Source organism: Cavia porcellus, unplaced genomic scaffold, assembly GCF_034190915.1.
Source record: "Cavia porcellus strain 051 isolate PalLab524CR breed Dunkin Hartley unplaced genomic scaffold, mCavPor4.1 scaffold_27, whole genome shotgun sequence".
In the NCBI taxonomy this organism is placed as follows: Eukaryota; Metazoa; Chordata; class Mammalia; order Rodentia; family Caviidae; genus Cavia; species Cavia porcellus.
Window position 1 is genome coordinate 51,883,613 of NW_026947510.1, and position 26,608 is coordinate 51,910,220.

General features: G+C 42.6%; 1 protein-coding gene across 3 annotated transcripts; it reads left to right on the top strand.

The window, feature by feature from the left end:
- The first annotated feature begins 3,159 nt into the window (after window positions 1-3,159).
- Window positions 3,160-26,608, top strand: LOC101789340 (apolipoprotein L3-like). 3 transcript variants are annotated; one of them, XM_063238460.1, is made up of 4 exons: window positions 3,160-3,294; window positions 6,565-6,639; window positions 21,529-21,655; window positions 25,195-26,608. In XM_063238460.1, the coding sequence occupies exons 2-4, from the start codon at window positions 6,618-6,620 to the stop codon at window positions 26,054-26,056; spliced, it is 1,011 nt and encodes a 336-aa protein (XP_063094530.1). In that variant the 5' UTR covers window positions 3,160-3,294; window positions 6,565-6,617; the 3' UTR covers window positions 26,057-26,608. The 3 variants fall into 3 exon arrangements, with proteins under 3 accessions (XP_063094530.1, XP_013008393.2, XP_063094529.1); XM_013152939.3 differs by having other exon boundaries at window positions 3,166-3,294; window positions 6,520-6,639; XM_063238459.1 differs by having other exon boundaries at window positions 3,176-3,294; window positions 6,523-6,639.

The window sequence follows — 26,608 nt, forward strand, 5'->3', positions numbered from 1 at the left end:
GAGACTGCAAACAGCTGTGTTCAATGATCCAAAAACATTAATATAGTCAGCTATTTAACACCCCTAAACACACTTGCTGTTATATCCGTTAGCGCTCTTTTTTTTCCCCCTCCCTCTCTTTTTTACAACAAAATTTACACATTTTGGATTTTATTACTCCTTAGTTCTTATTACTTTTTTTTGGGGGGGGGGATAAAGTCAAATATGGCAAAACAAAGCTGTCAGTCAAAACCAAGGATAAACATAGCACATGATGTAGAACAGAGTACAAGGTTATTAACAATGGTTATCAACGTTGTCTCTTGTTTCCTTAAAAGGAATTGTCTATCTCATTAGATATTATAAAGTTGGACAAAACAGTGGAGAACAAGACCAATAAAACTTAGGCATTGTGAACATTACAGGACTTCCAAAGGAGACAATAGTCAAACCAGAATGGGCATCTTAGTGAATCTTATTGCCTTCAAAGTAGTTGCCTATACCCTCAGACTTGCTACTATCGCACAGAATGGAACAGAGTCTAATCAGTCAAAACAAGATTGTGGGAGTATTACAGGACTTCAAAACAAGTTAATAGGAAATCAAAAAGAGTTACTATTATATATCCCAATTTTTAAAATTTTTCCCCTTAATTAAAATAAACATAAGAAATAACTAAATAATTTTTTTAAAGAATAGTAGTTACCATAAAAAAAAAAAAAGAAAGCAAGAGAATATTGAAGCAAACGAGAAAGAGAAGAGATGATGTTCACTTACAGGAAAATATACCATTGTCCCCCCACCTTTTGCAACGCCATATAAACCTCACTCCCTTGGCCTTTTATGCCTGACATTTTGAGGTACACTTGATTCCCTGTCAGTGCCTATCGGATGTTAAATCTGCCTCCGAGTCCCCTTTGCTAGTCATAGGCCGGTGGACACTCACAGTCACTGGTATCTGGAACTAAGACTGGCTTTTGGCAGCCACTGGAGTGGAGTCCGCGTGATCTCAGCTGCTACCTCTCAGCAAAATCCCCTCAGTCTACTTCCCGAATGCGTCAGTCTACTGCTGCCAGATGGCTTTTCACTCATTCCCCTCTGGGGCACTGGCAATGAGGTGACTCCGGACTGCTCTGCTGGAGTTTGCCCGCAAAGCCTTTGAAATGAAATGATGAACCTGCTCACCGACTTCTCTTCTGCATGTCTGGGTGACAGAGCCCAGCACCGGTTCACCGCTCTCATCAAGAACCAGCTCTCGGCATTACTCAGGAAACAGTGTCACGTTCTGACTGCTGCTTCTGACCTTCACTGCCACTGGGCTGGTCCCACGGCCTATGCTGGCCATGCTACATGCACCTGTGTCTTTCTATTGAACTTCCCATGAGGTCACCTGGGGTGTCCTCAAGGAATACAGTAGCTTGTCCCCTGCCACGTGTCTTGTAGTTCAAAGAGTGCTGCCTTTGGTATCTACTCTGAGGACCTCAGAGAGCCCCATGTCACATGTTCAGTTGGAAGATGCTTTTCCTTTCTGTAGCCACTAGAAAAAGGGACAACAGGAGGAGTTCCTGTTCCACAGAACTCAGAATAGAGTTCAGTTTTTAAATCAAGCCCACTTTTTCATGGCCAGGGTGGTGGCTATGATGCCTGCACAACTTGAGTGTTTATACAGTGACTTTTGATAGGTGACAACGTCATTGTCCCCTGGGGGCCCTTCTGGTGCAGAGCTAGGGCTCCTTTCTGATGAATTAGAATCATATTCTCAATGGGAAGAATCTTTTGTGGACCAAAGATTTGGTGAAAAGCCTTCCCCAGCAAACCCTCCACTTAAATATGTAACTGAACTGAGATACAAGTAAACCCTTGGAGGTCTGCCCCTGCCTTGTTGCCATGGGAGCAGAGCAGGGTCAGTGGGTAAGTGATCAGGCTGCAGGTTACTGGAGGAATCTCAATGGGAGCCGTGTGTCTTGTTTTTTCTTTTCTCTCATTACTAACATAAAATACCTGACACCCAAAATTAGAAAAGGAAAGGTTTATTTAGCTTACACTTTTTAAAGGTTTCAGTCCATAGTCAGCTGGTTCCAAGGCAGGGTGGTGTGGCTAAGGGACAACCATTCATAGTGACCACAACTGCAAGCACCAAGAGTGAAAAAGGCAAAAATGGGACAAAATACGCCTCCCCCCACCCTTTAAATTGTATGCTGGTTACCTGCCCCTCGGTGGGTGCAGACTAACACTGCCAACCCCAGTGCTAGACAATGAACCAATCATAAATGCTAGATTTAGCTGTCTCCATGACTGTGTGAAGCTTTGGGGAGACATTTAAACAAACCACAACGCTGTGCATGACAGCTCCAGGTGGTAAATTACGTGGCTCTGTCAGAAGACTCTAGGTAAATGCCTGCAAGCTGCATGGACTTGAGATTCTACAAGAGCAGTACAATAAATTTCTTGGTTATTTTTCTTGTTGTTGGGATTAAAATACCCAATTATGGTAGATGTCCAAAGTTAAATGTCCAAAGTTAAAGATGGAAAGGTTTATTTAGCTCACAGTCTGTATAGATTTCAATCCATAATTGGATGGGTCCATGGCAAGGTGGCACATGGCAGAGGGGCAACCATTCATGATAGCAGATAACAGCAAAAGCAGTGAAGGAGAGCACAAGACAGCCTCTTCTTCTCCCTTACAATGTACCCAGTCATTGGGATTAGAGATGGATTGTCTATCCAATCAGCGGAGTGATCCAGCTGTCACTCACTCGAAATCCCAGCACCTTTAATCCCAGCAATACAGTATGAATGAGTCCCACCCTCTAGATTCAGTTACCTGCAAGAAACCCCATCACCACATGAGGCTTTGGGGGCATATCTAGACACAAAATACAAGAAAAAGGATGCAGTTAGTGTGCAGGGCAGGAGAGAGCCCATGATGCAGTGGATGGGGACAGGGATGCTGAGTGTTTAGTTCTAAGACATGGTTAGCAGGAAGTAATGTCCCGGTCCTGTACTTGGTCGGTGGCCGATCATTTTTCCTGAAGACCATGGTCCTAAGGACATTTGAGGTGAACTTGACTGAGAATAACCTGGAATGCACAGGCTGATGCTGTTACATCTCTGAGTGGTACCGCAGGGAGGGTCATGAATACCTCAGAAGTCGACTTTCAGTTTCTGTTTTCAGTGCATGAGAGTATTAATTGGAAAAAGCCCCTGCTCATTTCTCTTTCTTGTGACCACATCCACACAGCAAAGAGTGCCTGGGTCGGCTGGATCAGCTGGGTAGTGTTGAAACGAGTGGATTTACCTTGGGAGGATTCTGTGGTAAGTTGGGGATTCCTCCATATCTTTAGCCTCAGGATCTCTTTGTCAGAAAAGTTGTTGTCTCCATGTTACAGGAGAGCTGGGAGACATTAGTGAGTACCCCAGGGCACACACTTGAACAGAACAGCCTGCATTTCCACCCAGGACTGTGTCTGATTGAATCCCTCCCACTGGACTCTATGCAAAGCAGAGAGTGTGGAGTCCTTCCAGATGGGTCACAAAGCTCCTTGTGGCTCAACTTTGGAGCCAGACTGCTGGAGAGAGAGCAGGGCATGCGAGGCAGGGGGAGGGTGGATGCGATTGGCTACCTTTCTGTAAAATGTTAAGGAACTAATGGTGGTTGAGGAGGACAGGGGATCTGAGGATGAACTCAGGGGGCTGCTACTGAGGCCTGAAGGCACAAAGCACTTCTCTCAAGATATAAGGAAAACAGAGATTGTCTTGCCCACCCACCCTATCAGTTCTGGGCCCTGTGGAAAAAGTGAAGTCTAGCGAGCAGACAGGCTTGTGGGAATGAGGCTGGACATGGGGTCGGTTGGCTTGTTCCCACTGGCCAGCTCCTAACCCTCTGTGGGGATGTGCAGGGGAGAAGGAAAAGGCAGACGCTGTCCTTCATGTGGGAATGCGAAAAGTACCGGGACTTGGGACTCAGTGGGGAGGTTGCTGAATGGTGTCCCCAGCACCACCTCACTTTGTAATCCTGACGTGAAAGGCCGCACTGTGGCTGTGGCAGGGCAGACCTCTGTGCCTCTGAAAGCAGACAAAGTAAGAAACTGGGATGAATGAAAGTTTATGCTTCAGTTCCCAAGCAGAGTCCAGTGTGGGCTTCCACTCTGTCCACCAAGAACTGCGTGACAAAGGGCACTCACATTTCCTCCTGAGCCTCTGCTTTTCCTCCCTGAACCTGGAGTTAGAGTTCTCTGTTGTCCCGTGCTTTCAGCCGGCTGCTTTCTACTCCTTGGGTGGGTCTTCCACAGCACGGGGAGAGTGGTCAGTAGGGACCATGAGCCCAGAGGTCATAGGGGCTGCAAGAAATCTGGGCAAAAAAAAAAAAAAAACCCACGCTGGCTTCTCATGCAGGCGATGCTGGTGGGGAGAGTGTGGCTCCTCCTGCCACATCCCAGCATTGCTGACTATTTGCTGGAAGTAGAAAAAAACATGATGAGATTTAACTTCATATAAACCACACACACACACACACACACACACACACACACACACACACACACCCTGACACCCTGTCATGGGTGTTCACACTAGGTTGCCAGATTATTTCTCTGAGGAGCCTGGTGTGCTCAGCCTGAAATACACAATTCCAAGGGTGTTAATGACAAGCCGCTTCTCTCTTCTCCCCATTCTGTGTAAGCGTGGTACAGGAATCCGCAGTATTCACGGACTCCCCTCTCTGCCCCTGCGTAGTTTGAAGTTTCCTCCTTTGCTGTGAAAGCCCATCTGAACACCACCTTCACGCTCTTGTACATCTTTTCCCCTGCACACTATTGCCCCTGGCCCGGGACAGGGGAACCATGGTGGAGTGGACAGGCTACACCTAGAGGACATTTCTGTGTTGAATAGGAACTGCGATCATCTTCCTAAGCTCTGCAGTCTTTCACACCCTCATTGATTGCAAGGGGGAAAGAGCCAATAGCAGGCAGTGTGTGTCTGATCTGGTCATTTTACAGCCAGTGAGTTTAAACATGCCTCTCCTCCTCTGAACTGTGTTTGCCTATCGTGGGGCTCAATGGAGCAACAAGGCAGTGAGAGAGTGACTTCCGCCCACTCCACCCAGATTCCCTGGCTCCCTTAGTGAGCAGGAGCAGATGGATCAGGGCAGCTGAGCTTGACATCTGCCCTCGGGTGTCACCACGGGAGGGAACTCTGAAACCCTGGGACTGAATCCTGCTGCTCTTCAGATAGTAACTGGGCCCCTGATTTTAAAAGCATGTCTGTTTCTCATCTTTGTAAAACATTAATGCTGAAGGAAGATGATATGAAGAAGTGAATGATAACTTTGAAATATATGGTACATTTGTCCAAAGGCCCGAACATCAGCAAGATAACCTGTGTGGAATATGAGCCAGATTCCGGGTTATTCTCTGCCAAAAGGAGACAGTTTCCCAAGACAGAAAAACAAACAGAATTTTTTAGGCATGAGGGAAGCTGAAGCTGGGCCATGTGCCCAGACGCTGGTGCCCTGTGTTTGTAAAATGCCTCTCGCACCCTGTGTTGGGTCAGGCTGGGAGAGGAGGGCAGAGGCCACACTGGTTATGTGTAGGTGCCCAGTGGAGCTGCAGCAGAGAGCACAACAGGAGCCTGCTGGGTGCTCTGAGTCCCCTGGGAGACAACCACCCACTGAAGCATGCTGTGGACGAGAGCCTGGAGTCTCCTCCACATTCCAGGAGGCTTAGAAGGGCTTGGGGCAGCCAGCAGGGAGGAGGAGGCCTGTGAGCAGGGCCCATCCCAAAGAGGAAGACATGGAAAGTACCCAGGGGAAGCTGTGACCCCAGGGCCAGAGAAAGTGCTGAAACCTCTGCTCTGCTTTCTGTGGGGAACTGAGGCCTCAGTTGCTAGGGAATGCAGGGCTCTGTGCCCAGGCCATGTGAGTGGCTAAGAACAGGGCCAGGGTGACACAGTGTAGGAATGCTCCCAGCACTCTCCCCTTTCCTTCTACCAGTGGCCTTTCCAGATTTGGGCAGATAGCAGGGCAGCTGAGATGAGCCCCACTAGGACAGGAGGGGGCACTTTCCACATCGCCACAGGAATGAGGCCCTTGTTTACAAGGATCAGAAACTGTCCTTGAGTGACCAGAGAGGACGAGACTCAGGGTACACACTCATTCACAAACATGTGGCATCATCTAAAACTCCATCCTTTCTGCCTGCCCACCCCTTGCTCTCTTGGATGCTTAATTCCCAGTCTCAAATGCTGTCCTGTTTCTCGCGACCTGCAGCATGGAACATCCCAGAAAAGGATGCGGCTGACAGTTCTCCAGTGGCGATGACCTTTTTGTAATAATTCCTAAGTTTGCCTTTTTAGATTTGTCCTTGTGCCATGTTGGTTGGGGTGTGGGCACTGGAAATTTGTGGAGGACCATGGCCATTTTTCTTTTTTAAATAGCAGCCACAGAGCTCAGGAAACAGAGGACACTCTGGCTGATGTCCTTGAGGTCTATGCTGCCATTCCTGGGTGGGGACGGATGCACATGGCTGTCCACTGTTTCTCCAGCAGGCTCCAGTTCCTTTCCATCACTTGTTTCCTCCTCTGCTCCAGCCTGGACGCCGTGTGAGCTGTAAGGGAAACTCTGAGACGCAGAAGCTGACGCCATGGCCGGCCTATCCTCCACAGGTACTTACACCTCTTCTTGAATCATGGATTTGTGCTTATGAGGAAGACATGATGTGGAATCTCCCTGGCTAAGTTATGGTGTTCAGCACTCAGGGACAGAAAAGGGAGCCCCAAGAGAGGCTGATGGACCTCCCGGTCCTGGGCCTGTGACAATGAGTCTCAGGGTCCTCTCCTCTGGACGCAGGTGCTCACTTCCTCGCCACCCTGACTCCTAGCCAACAGCTAAGGTGGGACCAGGACAGCCTTGGGACAGTGCGGACAGGAGGGGTGAGGAGAAGGGGAGAAGAGAAAGGGAGAGTAGCAGGGACAGCTTGGAGTGGAGGCCATGGTTACCTGGGGCCTCCTTCTGTCTGACACCTTCCTCTTGTTCCTGGCTTTCCTTGGGTCCCTGCCTATGAGAGGGCCACTCCGATTGGCTGGGCAGGCATAATTGTGTATTGTGCCACTGACTTGGAATCCAGTGTGACATTTATCACCTTCCAACTACATATATAACCTGGACTTCTTACCTCACTTGGCCCATCACTTGAAAACAATGCCCTTGACACTGCTGTGAGCATCCAATATGACCTGTGGAAATTTCTAGGCCAGTGCCTGTCACAGGTAAACCCTTGCTGTATGTGAGTTTCTCCCCTACTTGAACCTGGCTAGTTCCAGGTGGAAACTTCCCCCTTTCCCTCTTCCCCTAGGGACCTCTGTGTGGGCCCCTGGCCTGTGCTGCCAGTGATAAGCATAGTACACATCAGGTGTGTCTGCCTCAGGCAGGGACTGATTGCAAGTATCTAATTGAAAATAAAAGTCTGACAGTGGCACAACGCCCACCCTGGAATCCCAGCATTTAGAGAGGCTGAGGCAGGGGGACTAGAAGTTTGAGTACCACACAGGCAACTTAACCAGCCCTTCCTTGCCTTAAAATAAAAGTAAATAGATAAAAATGACTGGAAATGTAGCTCAGTGATCAAGCACTTCTATGTTTGAATCTCAGCACCGCAAGTAAAAAAGGATAAGAAAGGAAGAAGTGACTGAAAATAAAAGAGAGATTGCTCCCCCACCAGTCAACAGCACATTCCTTCCTTCCTGTTTTCCAGTCCTCACGCAGGCGCCTGGAAACAAAGGCCTTTCTCAGTCTTCACCAGTTCTGGGGAGAGAACTCTGCTTCCGGTGGCCCTGGTGCCCAGTCGGGGAGGAAGGAAATGTTGGAAGGCAGAAGCTCCCAGCAGGCCTGGGGTCCTGATGCAAGGCTGGGGCTGTGAACTCTTCCAAACAAGTTCTCCCTTGTTCAGTAAATATGCAGCCTGAGATCAGATGTACCCCTGATGATTTGTGTTCCCCAAGATGTGAGCAATGTCTCCTGGAATGCTAGATGTAACCAAATGGTGACAATAGAGGCAAAAAGTAGGGAAGGAAATTTGGTCAGTATGGCTTCAGGGGGTGGACAGGGCAGTATCTGCCTCAGTCTAGTCTTTCAAGGTGCTGCCATGTGTTCTAGGTGACACAGACAGGGGACAGTGGTGTGCACAGTCACATGGTCCATGTAGATGGAGCCTGGTGGGTCATGGTCTCAGCACTGATCAGGCGGGGCTTTCCCACAGCAGTGAGGGAGCGCCTCTGCCCTGGGGAGCCCTCTCCACTCCTCAGAAGCTGCTGACCCAGGCTGAGGCAGGAGAGATGACTCAGAGCTAAGGAGACAGATACGCCAAGTGTCCACCCTGCTGTAGTTCCCTGCTCGATGTCTGCACGCCCGGGGTAGAGTCATTGCTTTCTCAGTGGTGGCCTCTCAGTCCTGGTCACAAGATCACAAGGGTCAGAGCTGAGGACCCATTGCCACCGTTACTGCCCACTTGAAGAATCCCCTACTGCCAGTTTTCAGGGACTCAAAACAAGCAGTAGGAATCTGCCCTGCTCGATGGCTCCAATCAGTAGTCTGAGTTCAAACATTCTTTTCCGCATTCTTTAAAATTTTTGTTAGTATGTGCTTGCAGTACACAGGCTATGCTCCTTGTGGGGAGTTGGTACAAGTCCATAACCATCTGAAGTCTTTACTAAATTTTCTTTCTCTCTCCTCCCTTTTGCCTCCCTCCATCTCTGGTCCACTTCTCTTTTGCAAAAGATCTATCTTCATATTTCCTGTTTCTATCTTTTGTTCTTTATTCATACTTTGAGTTTCTCATCCAAGAGAAAGCCTGTGATATTTAAGTCTCAATAAAAGTTTCTGCTTCATTTCATGTGATGCCAAAGTCTCAAGGCACAACCATTTTCTTACAAATGAGTCGAGTTTTTCTTCTTGTACTCCCTAGTGTACAGACACCATGTTTTCTCTATTTGTTCACCATTTGATGGACCTATAAGCCACTTTTAAGGTTTAGCTATTCTGAGTGATGCTGCTACTAATGTGAATATGCATGTATCACTGTAATATGTCTTCAGCACTTTGGGGAAGATTTTTAGAAGGGAAAAGCTGAGTCAAATACAGTTTCCAGTTTTAGGATTTTGAGGAATCTCCATACTGATTTCCTGAGTGATTGTACCTAGTTTATATTCCCACAAATATATGAAAGGGCTTCTTTTTCTCTGCAGCCTCACATCGTTTGTTATTATTTGATTTCTTGGTGACAGCTATTCTCCCTGGACTAAGATGAAATCTTATTGTTTTCATTTACGTTTCTCTAATGGCCAGAGATGTTGGAGAAGTCCCCACATATGTGTTGCCCATTGGTCCTTCTGTTTTTAAGAAGCATCGTTTTAGTAGCTCATTTTTGACTGGGTCTGTATTGGTAAGAATCTTGAAGACATAGGTGCTACAAGGATTTTCTGAACAGAAACCTAAACACAAAAAATAATATCAAGAATCAGTAAACAACATCATATTAAATTAAAAATTAACAGCAAAGGAATCCACCAAGTGAAAATTTACCTACAGTATGGAAACAATTTTGCCAGTTAGTTCTGAGACAGAGGACTAATACTGAGAATATATAAAGAATTGAAAGGAAATATCACAGCACAGTACAGAGTTGAAGGCAAATATCACAGAGATTTTTTTTTTTTTTTGAGACAGAATCTTGCTATGTAGTACAGGCGGGCCTTTTGCTTACTGTGTAGACCAGGGTGGCTTCAAACTCTAGGCAATAATCCTGTCTCAACGTTTTGAATGCTGGGATTACAGGATTATCCTGCCTCAGCCCGCAGAGTGCTGGGATTACAGCTGTGCACCACCATATCAGGCCATCATAAGGATTTTAAAAACAAGAGTCTTCAAAGTGATATCAAAAAATGTTGCCAAGTTAAGCCTTGATTCGGGTCCTGAATTGTCCTCTGGCTGGCTGGAAGCTCTCCCCTGTTTAACTGGCTTCATGTTCCTTTTTCTATGAAATGAGAAGAGCACCAGCTTGCATATCCCCAGGAAGAAACGCATTTTAAGTCATGTCTTCACACACACACACACACACACACACACACACACACACACACACACACAGAGAGAGAGAGAGAGATTTGCACTGCTCCCCAAGCCCTTGTCTGAAAATGCTGGAATCTCAAAATTCCTGCTATTATGCACTTTTGAGCAACTCACTGGAGCAGTAATTTTGCCCACTCTCTTGGCCTGAGATTACTTACATCACATCCATTGTATCAATTAATGTGGAAATCCATTTATTTCACGGTTACACACTAACTCATAGGCTGCTAGGATTAAGTAAATCACTGTATGTGCCTTGCAATCCCTTTCTGAGGGATGAACCCTTCTATGAGCTGTATATTTCAAAGTAACTCCTACAGAGTAGGTTGAATTTGCTCAAACCAAAGAAATAACATGTTTGAGGGCATGACAATGCAGTTACCATGAAATATCATAATTATCCAGTAAATATGCTCAATTTTTATGTGTCAAGTAAAAATAAAAAGTTTTCAACCAGGCATGGTAGCACACACCTGTAATCCCAGCACTTATGAGGGTGAGTCAGGAGAATCCTTGTGAGTTTGAGGCCAGCCTGGCCTACATAGTGAATTAAGGATGGGCAGCCTGGACTATACAATAGTGAAATCCTGTCAAAAAAAATTATTTTCCCAGGGATCATTATGGTCACCTAGGATGTGACAGCAAGGGTGAGCCTCTCTAAACTTGTAGAAAATGAAAGATACCTTGACCAGGGCTAGGAGAAACCCTCGTAATAGGAATTAAATGAGAAGAGGAATTTATTGTAACAAAAGCGAGTGTCTGGGAGCTTGGAAAAGGGATCCTGACCATATTGAGACCATGGGACGCTCACCCCCCTATGTCCAGTATGCAGGCTTTCTTGGAAGAGGACCGAGCTACCCAAGTGCCGGAGCTGGCTCTTCAGTGCTGGTCCGGATGGTGGAGTAGGCTCACAGGCACTCTGCCCTCCCAACCAGGAAGATGACTGAACTGAGATGTGTGTATGCCAGGGCTTCAGAGAAACTGAGAGAGTTGTGTAGTCACAATGCCACCCTGCACTAGGGTTTTGAAGACTAGCACTCTATAAGTGGCACCCACAAGTGGCAGGACTGTGGCGACAACGAAGGTTGAATAATGCAGAAAGAACTAGTCACCTACTCCACCCAGGAGAAACCACAGGAATTGCTGTGCTTGTGGGACAATCAGGGTGCTGCCCACATGTGTCAATAGGACCCCATGGGGGAAGCTCTCAGGAAGCCTTGCTCAGGACTGCAGAGGGCAAGAGGATGCAGGACTGTGCCAAGCATGGGTCAGAAAGTGAAGCTCTGGAGACGGTGAACAAAACAGATCATGAGAGCGGGACAGAGAATGTGCCCTCTGTCAGAGGCCTTGAAGTAAGCAAAGGATTGTGGAGACCTGGAAGCAGCGAGCCAGTGAGGGAGCCAGTGTGGGAGTTAACTGCACTTAGGGCTCAGAGAAGCCATGAGAGAAGGGGAGCTCCAGTAGCATTAACATGCGCAATGCTTAACCCACCTGGCTTCTATTTCTTTGATGTGTTACATTCATTGATTTGTGTATGTTGAACCATCCTTGCATTTCTGGTCATGATGTATGATCTTTTTGATAATTTCTTGCATTCTGTTTGCCATCATTCTGTTGAGAATTTTTGTGTCTGTCTTCATTAAAGAGGTTAGTTTTCATTTTTGGCTTGATTCGTGTCTGGTTTTGGAATCCAGGTACTGGTAACATCCAGGAATGACTTTGTAGCTGCTTTTCTACTTCTGTTTTATTAATGATTTTGAAGAATATTGATTTAGATATTCGTTAAATTTCTTGCACAATTCAGTGATGAATCTAGTGGACTTTTCTTAGTTGATAGGCTTTTAATTGCTGCTTCCAATTCATTGCCTGTTAAAGGATTATTCAGGGGTTTTAAATCGTGGTTCAATTTTGATAATTCATATGTATGTCTAGAAATCTATTCATATCTTCTAAAGTCTCCAGTTTTTTGGGTCACAGGTTTTTTAAGTATTGGTAACAATCTTTTGTATTTCCTTGGTGTTCATTATGATTTTACCTTTTATTTACTTGTGACTCCATTGACTTGTGTCTTTCCTTTTTTTTGTGAGATTGGTTAAGAGTTTGCATATTTTTATGTTCTTTCAAAGAACTGTCTCTTCTACTCATCGATTCTTTGTATTGAGACTTCATTGAGTCTCAATTTCTTTAATTTCAGCTCTGATCTTTGTAATTTTCTTACTTGTACGAGCTTTGAGTTTGTACTGTTCTTGTTTTTCTAGGACTTTTTGGTGCATCATTGTATTCTTTCTTTGGACTCACTGTGTTTTTTTGGTGTGGGCATTCACAAAAGTAGACATTTTCTTAGGACTTTTTTATTGTGTATCATAAATTCTTGTATATTGTACTGTTATTATGATTTGATTTTTCCTTTATTTCATCTATGAGCCATTGGTTATTCAAGAGTGTATTGTTTAATTTTTATGCATTTCTATATTTCTGTAGTTTCTTTTTTTATTGAAAGGAAAAAACAAAACAGAAAAAGGATAGAAATAACACATAATTTCAAAAAATAAAAAGTAAGAAATCAGTAGTTGATAATTACATATTGTCTATTACACATAGTTGTTCAAGTTACAAAAGTGAGGCATACAGAGTGGATAGTCAAACAGTAAGATTGCAAACAGCTCTGTTCAACAATCCCACAAACAGTAATATGATTATCAATCCTATACACTTAAACATAATGCAGTTATGCCCATTAGAGCACTTTCTATTCCTCTTATTTTTACAATAGCAATTATGCATTTTGGGTTTTATTACTCCTACATGTCTTATTACTTTTTACACTAGAGACACAGTGTGATATTTAGAAATATGATTCTGGTTTATTTCACTAATGAGGATAACCTTCAATTGTCTCTATTTGCCTATGAAGGCCTCAAGATCATCCTTTTCATAGTTAAATAATATTCCATTGTATAAAAATATTACATCTTTTTTATCCACTCTGTGGTTAATGGGCATCTTGGTTGTTTCCAAGATTTAGCTATTACAAATTGTGCTGCTATGAACATGGGTGCACATATATCACTGTGATACGACCTTTTCAGTTTGTCTGGGAAAATACGCAGGAGGGGAATAGCTGGGTTGAATAGATCTTCCAATCCTAGTCTTCTGAGAATTCTCCAAACTGATTTCCATAATGGTTGACCAGTCTACACCCACCAGTAATGGGGCAGTGTTCCTTTTTCCTCACACCCTTGCCAACATTTGTTATCAGTTGATTTCTTGATGCAGCCATTTCTTTCCACAATGAGATGAAATCTCAATGCTGTTTTAATTTGCATGCCATGAATGACCAGTGATGTTGAACTTTTCTTCATGTATTTATTTGCCATTTATGTAGCTTCATCTGAGAACTATGTGTTCATCTCAGATGCCCATTTTTGGAGAGGGTCTTTGAATTGGCAGGGGTGGGGCTTGATGTTTTTCAATTCTCTATATGTTCTGGATATGAGTTTTTTGTCTGAGGGATTGCTGGCTATAATTCTTTCCCATTCTGTGGGTTGTCTTTTCACTCTGTGGGTGATTTCTTTTGAAGTGCAAAAACTTTTCAATAATATGAGATCCCAGTTGTTGATTTTTGAAGTGTTTCCCATGCAGTTTACAGTTTGTTCATAAATTCTCTGCCTACCACTATGTCTCCAAGACTTCTACCTACCTTGTCTTCCAGTAGATTTAATGTTTCTGTTTTAACATTTAGGTCTTTGATCCATTTAGACTTTAGTTATGTGCATGGTGATATGCATGAGCCTAGTTTCAGTCTTTGGCATGTGGAAACTAGTTTTTCCAACACCATTTATCAAAGAGGCTATCCTGCTTCCACTGCACATGTTTAGCACCTTTGTCAAATATCATCTGGCTTAGTGTTTTTGTAGTTGTTTTTGCATCTTCTAATCTGTTCCTTTGACCCTCAGGTCTATTTCTTTGCCAGTACCATCCTGATTTTATCATTGTGGCTTTGTGGTATAGTTTCAAGCCAGGAATTAAGATGCCTCCGGCCTTGTATTTGTTGCCCAGAATTGCCTTGGCTATTCTAGGTTTCTTCTGTTTCCAAACGAATTTAAGGAGTGTTTTCTCTAGATCTGTAGTTATGTTAATGGCATTTTGATTGGGATTGCATTAAATTTGTATAACAGTTTTGAGAGTATGGCCATTTTCACAATATTGATTCTTCCTAGCCAAGAGCAAGGAATATTCTTCCATTTTCTAATATCCTCTTCAATCTCTGTTTTTAGCAGAGCACAATTTTCAGTATACAAGTCTTTTCCATTCTTAGTTAGGTTGATTCCTAAGTATTTCATTTTTTTAGATGCTATTGTGAAGGGTGATATTTCCATAATTTCTCTTTTGGTCAGGTTTTTGTTTGTGTACAGGAATGCTCTTGATTTTTGAGCAGTGACTTTGTATCCAGCTACACTCCTGACTTTCTTTATCACTTCTAGTAGTCTTTTTATGGATTTTTCTGGATCTTCTATACAAATATGTCATCTGTAAAGAGTGATAATTTAACTTCTTTCTTTCCTATCTTTTTTCCTTTCATTTCCCTCATTTATCTAATTGCTCTGGCTAGTATTTACAGAACTATATTGAATAGGAGTGGTGATAGTGGACATCCTTGTCTCGTTCCTGATTTTTAAGTGAAAGCTCTCAGTTTTGGTCCATTTACTATAATGTTGGATATTGGTTTCTTATAGATGGCTTTTATACGATTGAGGTAGACACCGAGTATTCTGAGTTTCTTAAGGGTTTTTGTCATGTGTTGGGCATTACTGAAAGCTTTTTCTGCATCTATTGAGATGACCATGTGGTTTTTGTTTTTGGCTCTGTTTATGTGGTATATTACATTTATTGATTTGCATGTTAAACCATTCCTGCATTGCTGGGATGAATCCCACTTGGTGTGATGTATAATCTTCTTGATTATTTGCTGCATTCTATTTGCCAGTATTTTATTGAGAATCTTTGCATCAATGGTCATTAGTGAGACTGGCCTGTAGTTCTCCTTTTTGGATGGGTCTTTCCCTGGTGTTGCTATGAGAGTAATTCTTGTCTTCAAGAATGCTTTAGAAAGGATTGCTTCTTTTTCAATTTCATTGAAGAGTTTAAGGAGTATTGGCATCAAATCTTCTCTAAATTTCTTGTAGAATTCAGCCATGAATCCATCAGAACATGGGCTTTTCTTTTTTGGTAAGATTTTAATTACATTTTCAATTTCAATAGCTGATATTGGATTATTCAAAATTGCTATATCTTCTTGGTTGAGTTTTGCTAGTTCATAAGTTTCTAGAAATCTGTCCATTTCCTCTGTGTTTCCACTCTACGTGAGTAGAGATTTTCAAAGTAGATATTTATGATCTTTTGAATGTCCACGGGATCTGTCATAATTTCCCCCTTTTCAGTCCTTATTGCATGAATTTGGATTTTTTCTTTCTTTTTCTTAGTAAGGTTAGCTAGAGGTTTGTCAATTTTGTTATCTTAAAAAACCAGCTCTTTGATACTTTAAATGTTTGTATTTTTTTATTTCAATTGTATTGATTTATCCTCTAATCCTTACAATTTTCTCTCTTCTATGAGCTTTGAGCTTAACTTGCTCTTCTTTGTTTTAGAAGCTTGAGATGAAGCTTTATGTTGTTTATTGTACTTATTCTGTCTTCTTGATATAACAATTTATTGCTATATATTTCCCTCTTAAGACTACTTTCATTACACAGATTGCAGTATGTTTTTCTGCATGTTCACTGAATTGTAGGTGTTGCTTCATTTTTTCTTTAATTTCATCTGTAGCCTGCTGGTTGTTCAAAAGGTTATTATTTTATTTCCATGTATTTTGCAGGTTTTGCAATTTCTTTTGTCATTAATATCCAATTTAAATGCGCTGTGGTTGGATATTACACTTGGGATAATTTCAATACTATTGCAGTTACTTAAGAATGTTTTATGGGATAATATATGGTCTGTTTTGGAGAATGTTCCATGTGCAGCTGAGAAGAATGTGTTTTTCAATGTGGTTGGGTGGAATACTCTGTAAACATCTAAGTTCAATTGCTTGCAGGTATGATTCAGTTGTATTATTTCTTTGCTGTGTTTTTGTCTAGTTGATCTATCTCTTTGTGACGATGGGCTGTTAAAGTCCCCTGTTATAATTGTGTTCTTTGGTATTTTGTTTTTCATGTCCTTTAGTACTTGTCTTATATGGTTGGGTGCTTCTGTATTTGGTGCATATATATTTATTATAGTTAGTTTTTCCTCTTTAATTTTTCTACTAACGAGTGTGTAGTGACCTTCTTTATCTCTTTTAATCATTTTAGGTTTGAAGTTCATATTGTCTGCAAATAGAATAGTTCCCCCTGCTTTTTTCTGTGTTCTTGTTGCATGAAATACTCTTTTCCATCCTTTGACTTTTAATCTATGTGTTTCTTTTTGGTCAGATGTGTTTCTTGTATACAGCATATTGTGGGATCATGTTTTTTGATCCATCCTATCAACCTATTTCTTTTGATAGGTGCATTCAGGCCATTTACATTTATGGATATCACTGATATGTACTGGCTCGACTTCGCCATGTTATGTTCCAGTTGTTTGCTTTCTGCTTTTCCCCTTCGTTTAATTGCTTGTCCAGCCTGGTGGTTCCTTTTGTTGTTGTTCTGGGGATTGTGGTCATTTTTATCTCAATCTAGTATGTCTTTCAATACTCTTTCTGGGGTTGGTTTGATGGAAGTGAATTTCTTCAGGTGTTCTTTGTCATGGAAGTATCTTTTTTCTCCATTAAATTTGAAGGCAAGTTTTTCTGGGTACACCAGTCTGGGTTGAAAGTTGTTTTCTTTCAGGCCTTTAAATACCTCACTCCAAACTTGTCTTTAGTTGAGGGTTTGTGCTGAAAAGTCTGCTGTGATTCTAATGGGCTTTCCTTGATAGGTTAGTTGGGTCTTTCCTCTAACAGCTTTTGGTATTCTGTTTTTATGCTGTATGTCTGGGATCTTAATTTTCATATGGCTTGGTGTATATTTATGTTGGTTGTGACTGTTTGACATTCTGTATGCCTCACTTATGTACATATCAGCGTTTTTCCCCGTGTTTGGAAAATTTTCTGCTATTACTTCTGTGAATATTTTAGTTATGTCATTTACTTTGACTCCTGATCTTCACTGATGCCTATTACTTACATTGTTGTTCTTGGCATCATCTGAAGCTGCTGGATTTTCATTTCATGCTGCTTTGTTATTTTTAAATTTCTCTCCTTTCATGATCGCTAATTGCAATCCTGTCCTCAAGGTGTGAAATCCTATCCTCAGCTTCATTTAAATGATTATGCCATTTCTGAATAGAATTTTTGTTACTTGAATGTCTTTTTGAATCTGTTTTATGAACTGTGCTTGTGTTTTATATTGTTCATTCAGGGTTTCAATCAGTTTCCCATGCTTCTGTACATTTTTAAAAATCTATTTCTTCTTTAGCTGTGCTCAGAAACTCCTTTACTAAGATTGTTATTTCTATCTTTACATGGCAGAGTACTTCTAATTTGCTTTCCTCTATAGCCCCATAGAGTTGTGTTTTATTTCACTCCCTATCTTTTCAGAGATTCCCGGTGCATTACTTTTGAAGTCCTATGTTTCAATGTCTCCTATTCTTGCTCCTGGTGGACTAGATGTTTGAGATTGCATTTTCCTTTTTTCATTTTGCCATTTTTCCCTTTCGAGTTGATATTTGATCCTTCAATCCCACTAGTGTATGTTGGGGTCCTAATGTAAGCTTGATGTTTGTCCAATTGCTGGGTCCCTCAATGAAGACCTGGGCCAGTCACCTGATTTCCCACTGAATGCCTTTTTGGTGAGTCCTATATTCTTCCTGGGCTGAGAAGCCTAGTAGTATTGATGTAGGTCAACTTTTAGTTCCTGCTATTACTTTATCTTAAGGTTATTTCGGGTCATCAGATCTCCCTGTGTATAGTGTTTGTGTCAGCTGAGGCCCTACTGTGTCCCTATTGTGTGCCTGTGTGTCTCATAAGTCCTTTTGATTTTCTCCAAGTTGGGGGAGTCCTTATTGGCATATTCCTCACCCTGCCTGATGTTTTCTGTGTGTAGGAAGGTGTCACCACACTCTTGCCAGACTCCTCAAGTTCTTACAGTTAGTTGGAGGGAGCTTTACTACTGGCCCTATTTACCTACTGTACACCTCTATTTTAGAGGCATACTCACCATACTGACTAGAGCCTGCTGAGATCTTCTGTTTGGATGAGGCAGTTACTGAATCTGCTTTCAAGCTAGCACAGTTAATCTGCTACAGTCCAAGATTCTGGAAGAAAGGGTGGGATCTGAAGATCAAAGCAGTATACGGTTCAGGAAGTAGGGAGTGTCCCTGAGGGGCCAGCAGATGTCCTGGGTATTGGTGTACGCTGGGTGCAGGCCAAGCTCCCAGGGCAAGGTAGCTCTCCTCAATGCTGACTGGGATCATGCAGAAAGTGGGCAGCTGCGTGGGCTAAGGTCTGAAGGAAGCACTTATTTCACAGTGCCAGTGGGAGTCCAGCAGGAAGCTCACGGCGACCCAGGCCAAGGTTCCAGGGCGGTGTTGCATTCCTCAGTGCTGGTGAGAGTTGTGCCTATTTCCAGGTTTTGAGTGATGTTTCAAAGCTTCCCACATGCACTGGGAATCACCTGGCACACTTTTGGCTCCCAGGGAAGACTGCTGGCAACTGTTTGCCACTTGGAGCTCTCTGAGTGCAGGCCAGTTGGGCCCGTGGGGACTCCTTGCGTCCTTTGGTGATTTCAGACAGAGGGCATAGTCTTACTATCTGAGATTGAGGTTCTAAGGCTTCCTGTGAACTGAAATTAAACCCATGTGCAATTATGGCCTGTGTCTGGGTTCCGGGCCCTGCTTGCTTAGAGGTGACTGGGCGTGGCCCAGTTAGGCCAGTGGTACCTCTCATGGGTCTTAGGATGATTTCAGACCCAGAAAGTGAACTTACCACCCAGGAGCAAAGTCTCAAGTTTTCTCATTGCAGTGAATTTCAACCTACATGCATGGTTAGGACCAGGGACTTGATTCGGGGGTGGGGAGCCCCCCCTGTCTGCTTGGAGGTGGCTGGGTGTGGCCTGGTTCTTTATTTCTGTAGTTTCTATACCACTGGTTTCTTTTAATTGCACTATGGTCTGAAAACATGTATGGGATAATTTATTTCTTCCATATCAACTTAATTATACTTTATTAAGAAATATGGTCTATTCTGAAGAAATTTTATGTGCTACTGAGAATAATGTGTATTCTGTTATTTTTTGATAGAGCGCTGTGTAGGTATCTATTAAGTCTCTTGTTCCAAGGTTTTGTTCAACTCTGATGTTTTTCTGTTGATTCTTTTGTCTATTTGATCTATTTGTGACAGTGGGGCATTGAGGTTCCCATCATAATAGTGTTGATGTTCACCTGATGTTAGATACCAATCATGTCTGTTTTATGAAGCTGGTTTCACCAATGTTAGGTTCATACATATTTATGTTTTCTTTCCTGTTGAGTTGATCCTTAATCAATAAGTAGCCACCTTCTTTGTCACTTCTGATCATTTTTGGCTAGAAGTCCACCTCATCTGAAAGTAGGATAACTACTTCTGGTTTGGCTTTGGGTTTCTATCTCATGGAATATTAATTTATATTCTTTGATTTTTTGAACTGTAAATTTTCTTCTGGGTTAAATGTATTTCTTTTTTTCTTTTCTTTTTGATGTTTTGTTATTTTAAAGATAATAAAGCAAAACAAAACAACACAACAAACCAAAACAATACAATGAGAACGACTTTGGATTTCAAAAGGAAGACAGTAGGGACCCATAATGATTACTGTACTGCACATTGTTATCCTCCAAATAGTTGCTCAGACATCTAGATACAGGCATGCAAAGTTAATCACACAGTACAAGTTCTTAGTTGTTTCTTTAATTACTCTAATTTCAGAAATTTCAGATGTGTGGCTTCTAATTTCTTTGATATGTTTCCCAAACTTCTTCTGGATGAGATACAAGCATGCAAAATTAATCAAACAATATAAACACAAAGTTGTTTACCCATTTCAGTTGCTACCATTTCAGAACTTTTCAGTGCGTGACTTCTAATTTCCTTTGTGTCTAAATTTCCTGAATTTGTTTTGGGTTGGGCTCACCATGGAGCATGACTCCTTCTCCTCCAGGCCAGTGGCTGCTAGCTTACCAGGGAGCATGTCTTCTCTTCTGGGCCTGCAGTTGCTGGCTCACTAGTGGGGGAAGTAGGGGGTGAGCTTCTTCTCCAGGCTGCAGTAGTGGGTTCACTGAGGGGCATGGCTTCCTGTCCTAGGGACTCTGGTGATGGGTCTGGTTTTCTTATTTTTTGCTGAATTCCTGGATTATTTCTTTGTGGGATTCAAGTCTCACTTTAGATCTTTCCTGGGTCCAGGTGACTCAATTCTCTCCTTATTCTCTTCCTCATGTTGCTACATTCCAGTGGCTGGTCCCCAAATCTTGGAAAGCCTCTTTCTTTGCTGCTCACCACTCTGCCATATTCTTTGAAGTCCAAATGCGTTTCTTATATATACCATACTGTTAGATTTTGTTTCTTGACACATTCTATCAGTGTGTTTGCTATCCTTTTGAATCCTTTTGAATCTATGAGCTTAAGTAAAAGATGGCCTTTTCCTCATGGTTCTAGGAGACAAAGTCATCATTCAATATGTGGCAGGTGGCAGGGCTGATTTCTGGTGAGGGCTGTATTTTTGTTTGCAGAAGGAGCCTTCTTACCTTATGTGGCCATAGCTTTTCTATTGTCCACGAAGAGACAAGAAGAGAAAGGGAATGTGTGGGAGAGAGAGAGGAGCAGAGAGTGAGACAAAGGGAGGAGAAGGTGAGGTTTGCTGTCTCTTCTTCATAAGACAGAAGTCTTATGAATTTGGGCCCTAATTTTACAACTCATTGGATCTTAATTACTTTAATGCCTTATGGGTCCTATCTCCAAATACAGACAGGCAGTTAAATCTTCATCATATGAAATTTGGAGACATAATTTAGTTCACAAAATCACTACATCAAAAAGTATCACATCTATCCAACCATTGTGGCACACACCTATATTCCCAACTCCTCAGGTGGCTGAGGCCAGAGGATGGCAAAGTCAAGCCCAGTCTGGGCAACTTGGGAAGACCTAGTCTCAGTATAAAATGAAAAAGACCAAAGACTATAAGCTTTGTGGGTGAGCATTTCCCTAGTACAAATAAGGCCATTGGTTCAACCCCTGGTAATGGAAAAAAAAATAAAAAGCAAAACAAAGTAAAAAAGCCCACAACCAACTTAAGAGATGCTCAGAAATATGAACATTTAACCATTGACACTGCACTGTATCCTTTTCTCACCTTGTTCATTTTCTCCCAATTTAGAGTGCATGAATTTCATTGAGAATGTCAGTAAGTGTATCACGGACTCCATGAGTACAGATGATCTGCAGAGACTGTTAAATTATGATAGCGTCTGGAAGATGTTTGTGGAAGAAGCTGAATTGTCCAGGTATCTAATATGGTACCCATAAGCAATGCCAAACTGACCTCCACCAAATGGATTTCTCTAGGCATACATGCCTTCTCCAAGTGGTTTCCTGCTTGATGGTAATCCTTCTTATAATCCCTAAGGGAAATTTTCTCCCTGTTAATACTTGGCAGCGAATGGCCTCAGGTTGATGGGAGTTGGGCATCTGCTTGCTATATGACTTTTGCAAGTTAATATACCACTTTCTGACTTAGTTGCTTCATCCATTATGTTTTATTCTAAGAAAAACATGATAATGCATAGACAGTGCTTAGCATATGGTGACACACAATATGTGCTCAAGCAAAGACAGATTGGGAAGAAACTAGGGCCAAGGCTCTCCTCTTTTGAGATGCCATCTAAGAAGGACTGACTTTTTTGTTGGCTCAAAACAATTAAACATGTTCAGTGCATGTTCCTTGGGATTCCACATCAGGCCATTTTTCTCCCTAGCTCAGTAACTACACAAATGCAGCAGGATTTTTCTGTGGCCCAGAAGACAAAGAGGTCAGAGTGGAGTTGGACAGAGCTGGGTGGAAGGCTTGTGCCATGGATACTGAGTCTCAGCTGTGTGTCAGGCCCAGCGATTCAATCTGATAGCACTGTGGTAAAGCACCAGGAGTGAGCTGTGGGATAAAGGTGAGGGACTAAGTTAAGTATCTTACAGATAGTATCTTTCAAAAGACCTAAAATGACCCACACAAGGGTCAGAACCAGAGCTCAGGGTTGAGGGAGACGGACAGTTGAATGCAGAAATTTAAGGAGTCTGAGGCCGCAGGGTTGGGCCCAGTGTGAACCAAAGGACGAGCTAAAAGTTCAAAACACTGGGAGGCCACAGCTCCAGCAGAAAATACGTGGCTGGGAGATGGGATGCTTTGTCCACTTGCTGTGGTCCATCACTAATGAATATAGAGGGCTATGGGTTTCTGGGTGCTGGCAGTTTTCAGTTGTGATTTTGGAAACCTTTTTATACTAGTAACTCAGCCATTTGGAAAGCAGTGTGGCTTACTGACCATTTCTGAAGAGGGAATAGTTTTCTCTCTACCTGTGCCTTTCTAGAGAGTCTAAGAGACTCAGAAGTCCTCAGCAAAGAGGAAAATTTTCCTTTTCTTAATCAAGTCCAAATTCAGGTCCTTTTAGGCTTAGTAATTCATGTACAGTGTCTTACAAATCCTTGTACATTGTGTTGGTTGCACACACATGAAGCTGTGACTAATGAAGGTATTTATTAGGTGGGTGATGTCAGACATTCATCCTGAATTTCAAGGTGCTGGGTTCAGGAGTGGAGTGGATGTATCAAGATGCAATTAGGTAGTTGCAGAGTCAGAATGGAGGCAGTGCCATTAGCCAGGTCCTGATTCCCTTCTAGTATGAAGGAAATGGGCCCCAGTGACATTCAGTTGGGAAGGGCAGAGGGCATCTGGATGGGTCAAGAACTGATGGTAGACCAAACAAGAGGCAGACTCTTCTGGTTCTGGGGTGTCATGTCTAGTGCAGCTCTCAAAGTTTGCCAGGGGAAGGATGGGAAGACAATGAAGAAATAAAGCTAAGAGACAGAAAGCTGAGGTCAGGTGGAGCCATCTTGCTGGATGGGAGGAAAGGAACTGCTCAACCAGCATGGTGCATTTACTTACAGATTCGGGAGGTTAACATCCATTTCAACCCTTCTATCTAGAAACTTGCTTGCCTGGCTCACATGGGCACCTTGTGATCTTGGAGCTGGAGCAGCTTTACGTGGCTTTCTGTGTTCTCAGGGCTGGACTTGCTTTAAACCTGCACCTGTGATTGATCTCCAGCTTCAGCTCTCCCCACGCTGGCATTTCATTCTTTCTATTTTAATTTCCAAGCATTAGTCAAACTGCAGAGTCTGAAAGCACAACAGGCCCTAAGGCCACTCTTATTGTTGACACCAACCACCTTCAGGGTTGATGACTCTAGAGAATTTACAGAACTCACTGTAAACAGCTGTGACAGAGCTCACCACCCAGAAAGGACACAGTTAAAACCAGCCCGAGGAACAGACACATAAACAGAGTCTGGAGAGTTTCAAACCTGAACCATATATTTTCCACAGGACACAGTGAGGTCCTGTATTTAATGTGAGACAACTCAGATGGAGAATTGCCCATCGCTGTGGCTCACTCTGTGACATAAGACATTATTCTGACATATGTGGAAACAGTATACAGGACTTTAGACAGGAGGATTGTGGAGATGAGGGAGAGAGTTGGAAAGAACTCAGATACAGTAAAGACAGCTGAGGATTAAGATCCAACAAGCAAAGTCAGGGGCAATAGTGAGCTAACAACCACCAGGGACATAAAGAGGAGGGCAATCTGGCAGTGAGGTCTCAATGTGTCTCTTTCTAAAGCAGATTGTGGAAAACACGTCAAAGTCAGGAATGGGGACTTGAACAGATGTGAAGAATGCAAGCTTTTCAGTAATCTGACTTGATAGGGTTTTTGCTAAGCCCAAAGGCACAGGGCTGACATGGAAGGCCAAGTCCACACCTATTTGAGAAGAGACTCAAAAGTTTCTCACTAAATTTTGGTCAAGGAAAATGTTATTTTTTTAACCCACTCATTGATATCTAGAGTTTTGGGGAGCTGAATCACACACTGTCTTCAGGGTTTACCTGAAGACTCCTTCCTATCCCAGAGGTTAGTTGCTTAGTATCGAGTTCCTCTGAAGGACAGAAATGAACCCATACCCACCGGAACACCATCATGTGAAGGCTGAGTATGTTTTATGAATAATGTTTTAGATTCTAGGGTTTTTTTATTTTTGAAGTGATTTTTAATACATCATGAGAAAATAATGAGATGTGGGTACAGGACCCACAAGTAAAGGGTCAAATTCATTTATGCTTTTTTATGTAATGTGAAAGTAATTTTATATAACATTTTTAGCATGCCTGCATCTTGAATGTGACCTATCTAGTTATATCACATGTGAGATTTTTCTACCTGTGACATTATGTATATGTTCAAAAGCTTTGAGAGTTGGGAGCATTTTTAGATATTGGATTTTCAGATAAGTTGTGTTCAAACTGTGTGGCATTGTAGCCAAAATCTCCAGTCACACACAGATATTCAAGAGGGCAAAAGGTTCCAAGTGTGTACAGTCCACTTACCAGTAACGAGGGGAAAGAGAGGAATCTTCTTGACCTTGACTGGTTTTTCACTGCAAACTAAGTCTCTCTGAGTGAAGTTGCACTTTTCTCTTCTCTTTGCTCATCTGCTTAGCTCCTCTTCTACCTACAAATTGGTAGCTGTCACACTGACTGGAAGAGAGAAAGCATCTCATCAAGCAGCTGCCTCTAAAGAGAATCTTAAGAAGAACACACCCCATCTATGATGTACTAAACGTGGTCACTTGTGAAGGAAAAATTCTATGCATTTGTAAAATGTCTCTATTTGATTTACAGTAAAGCACCTGTAAGTTTTGCATGATATTCCTATTGAGTCCATGTTACAGATAAATAAAGTGCTTTTCTTAACACCAGATCTTTACTGTTGCAGGGATGAAGCACAGGAGTTGAATAATTATTTGAAGAAACATACAGCAAACAGCAAAATGGTGGACCAAAAAAGACTCCTAGTGGATATCTTGGCTAAGGAGAAGTTTTTGGAAATATTTCCTAAGGAGAAAGCAGAAATTGAGTCGTGTATACAAAAACTTCAAGAGCTTGCGAAAGAGATTGATGAGACGCACAAGGGTTGCACCATCTCCAACGTGGCCACCAGCTCTGTTGGGGCTGTCTCTGGGGTCATGAGCATCGCTGGCCTGGTTCTAGCGCCCTTCACAGCAGGGGGCAGTTTGCTGCTCTCAGCAGCTGGAGCAGGTCTGGGAGCAGCAACTGCTGCATCTAGCATTACCACTATGATTGTAGAAGAAACAAACACCCACTCAGCTGAAGCTAAAGCCAAAAGTATTCTGTCAAGCAGTGAGGACAGTGTGAGGAAATTGCTAGGAAATGAGATTTTTCTTAAAATTGGTAGAAATTTTTATAAATTCTTCCATAACTTGAAAACAATGGCAAGGAACATCCGTGCTCGCAGGATAGCCCTAGCCAACCCTCGCTTAGCAAGAGATGCCATCTGCTACATAACCAAGGGGGGACTCTCAGCCCAACGGGTTCAGCAGGTACAAAAAGCATTTCAAAAGACAGCCTTGTCAATGAGCAGAGGAGCCCGGGTTGCAGGTACAGTGGTAAATGGGTTCTTCCTTGGGCTGGATGTGTACAACATTGTGCAAGATTCAAAGCATTTGCAAGAAGGGGCCAAGGCACCCCTAGCTGAAGAGCTGAGGCAGAAGGTTCGGGAGCTGGAGGAGAAGTTGGAGGAACTCATCCAGATCCACAGGATTTTGTGTGAAATCTGACCCAATGACCCCTCCCCACAAAAATGCATAGGTAAGGGTACATGTTCTGGACAGAGTCATGGACAGATGAGAAATTATAATAGGGGGAAAGGGATGAAATCAAGACCATGCAACTAGATATTAAGGGACTCGGCACTTTTGTGGGTGACCATAGTCAGGGAGGGGTTAATGCAGATTAGTTTGGTTAAAAGGAGGGCAAGATGCAAGGATAGTTCAACCACGAAAATGAATATACATGGTGTAGCACATAAATAAGAGCAAGGATTAGCATTGTATCATCTCATTTGATGCAGAAAAGGCCTTCACAAAATTCAACCTCATTTCCTGATAAAAGGCTGAAGGATCTAACAAGAGCAGGATTACACCTCTAGGGTTCATTTACCACAAATCCACAAAGCCCATCATTCTGAACGGAGAAAAACTGAAAGAACTTATTCTAAAATTGGGGACCAGGTGAAGTTGCCCACTTACTCTACTGTTATTCAGTGTAACTCTTGGAATTTTAGACAGAGCAGTTAGTCAAGAGAAAGAAAAACAATGTACATAAGAAAA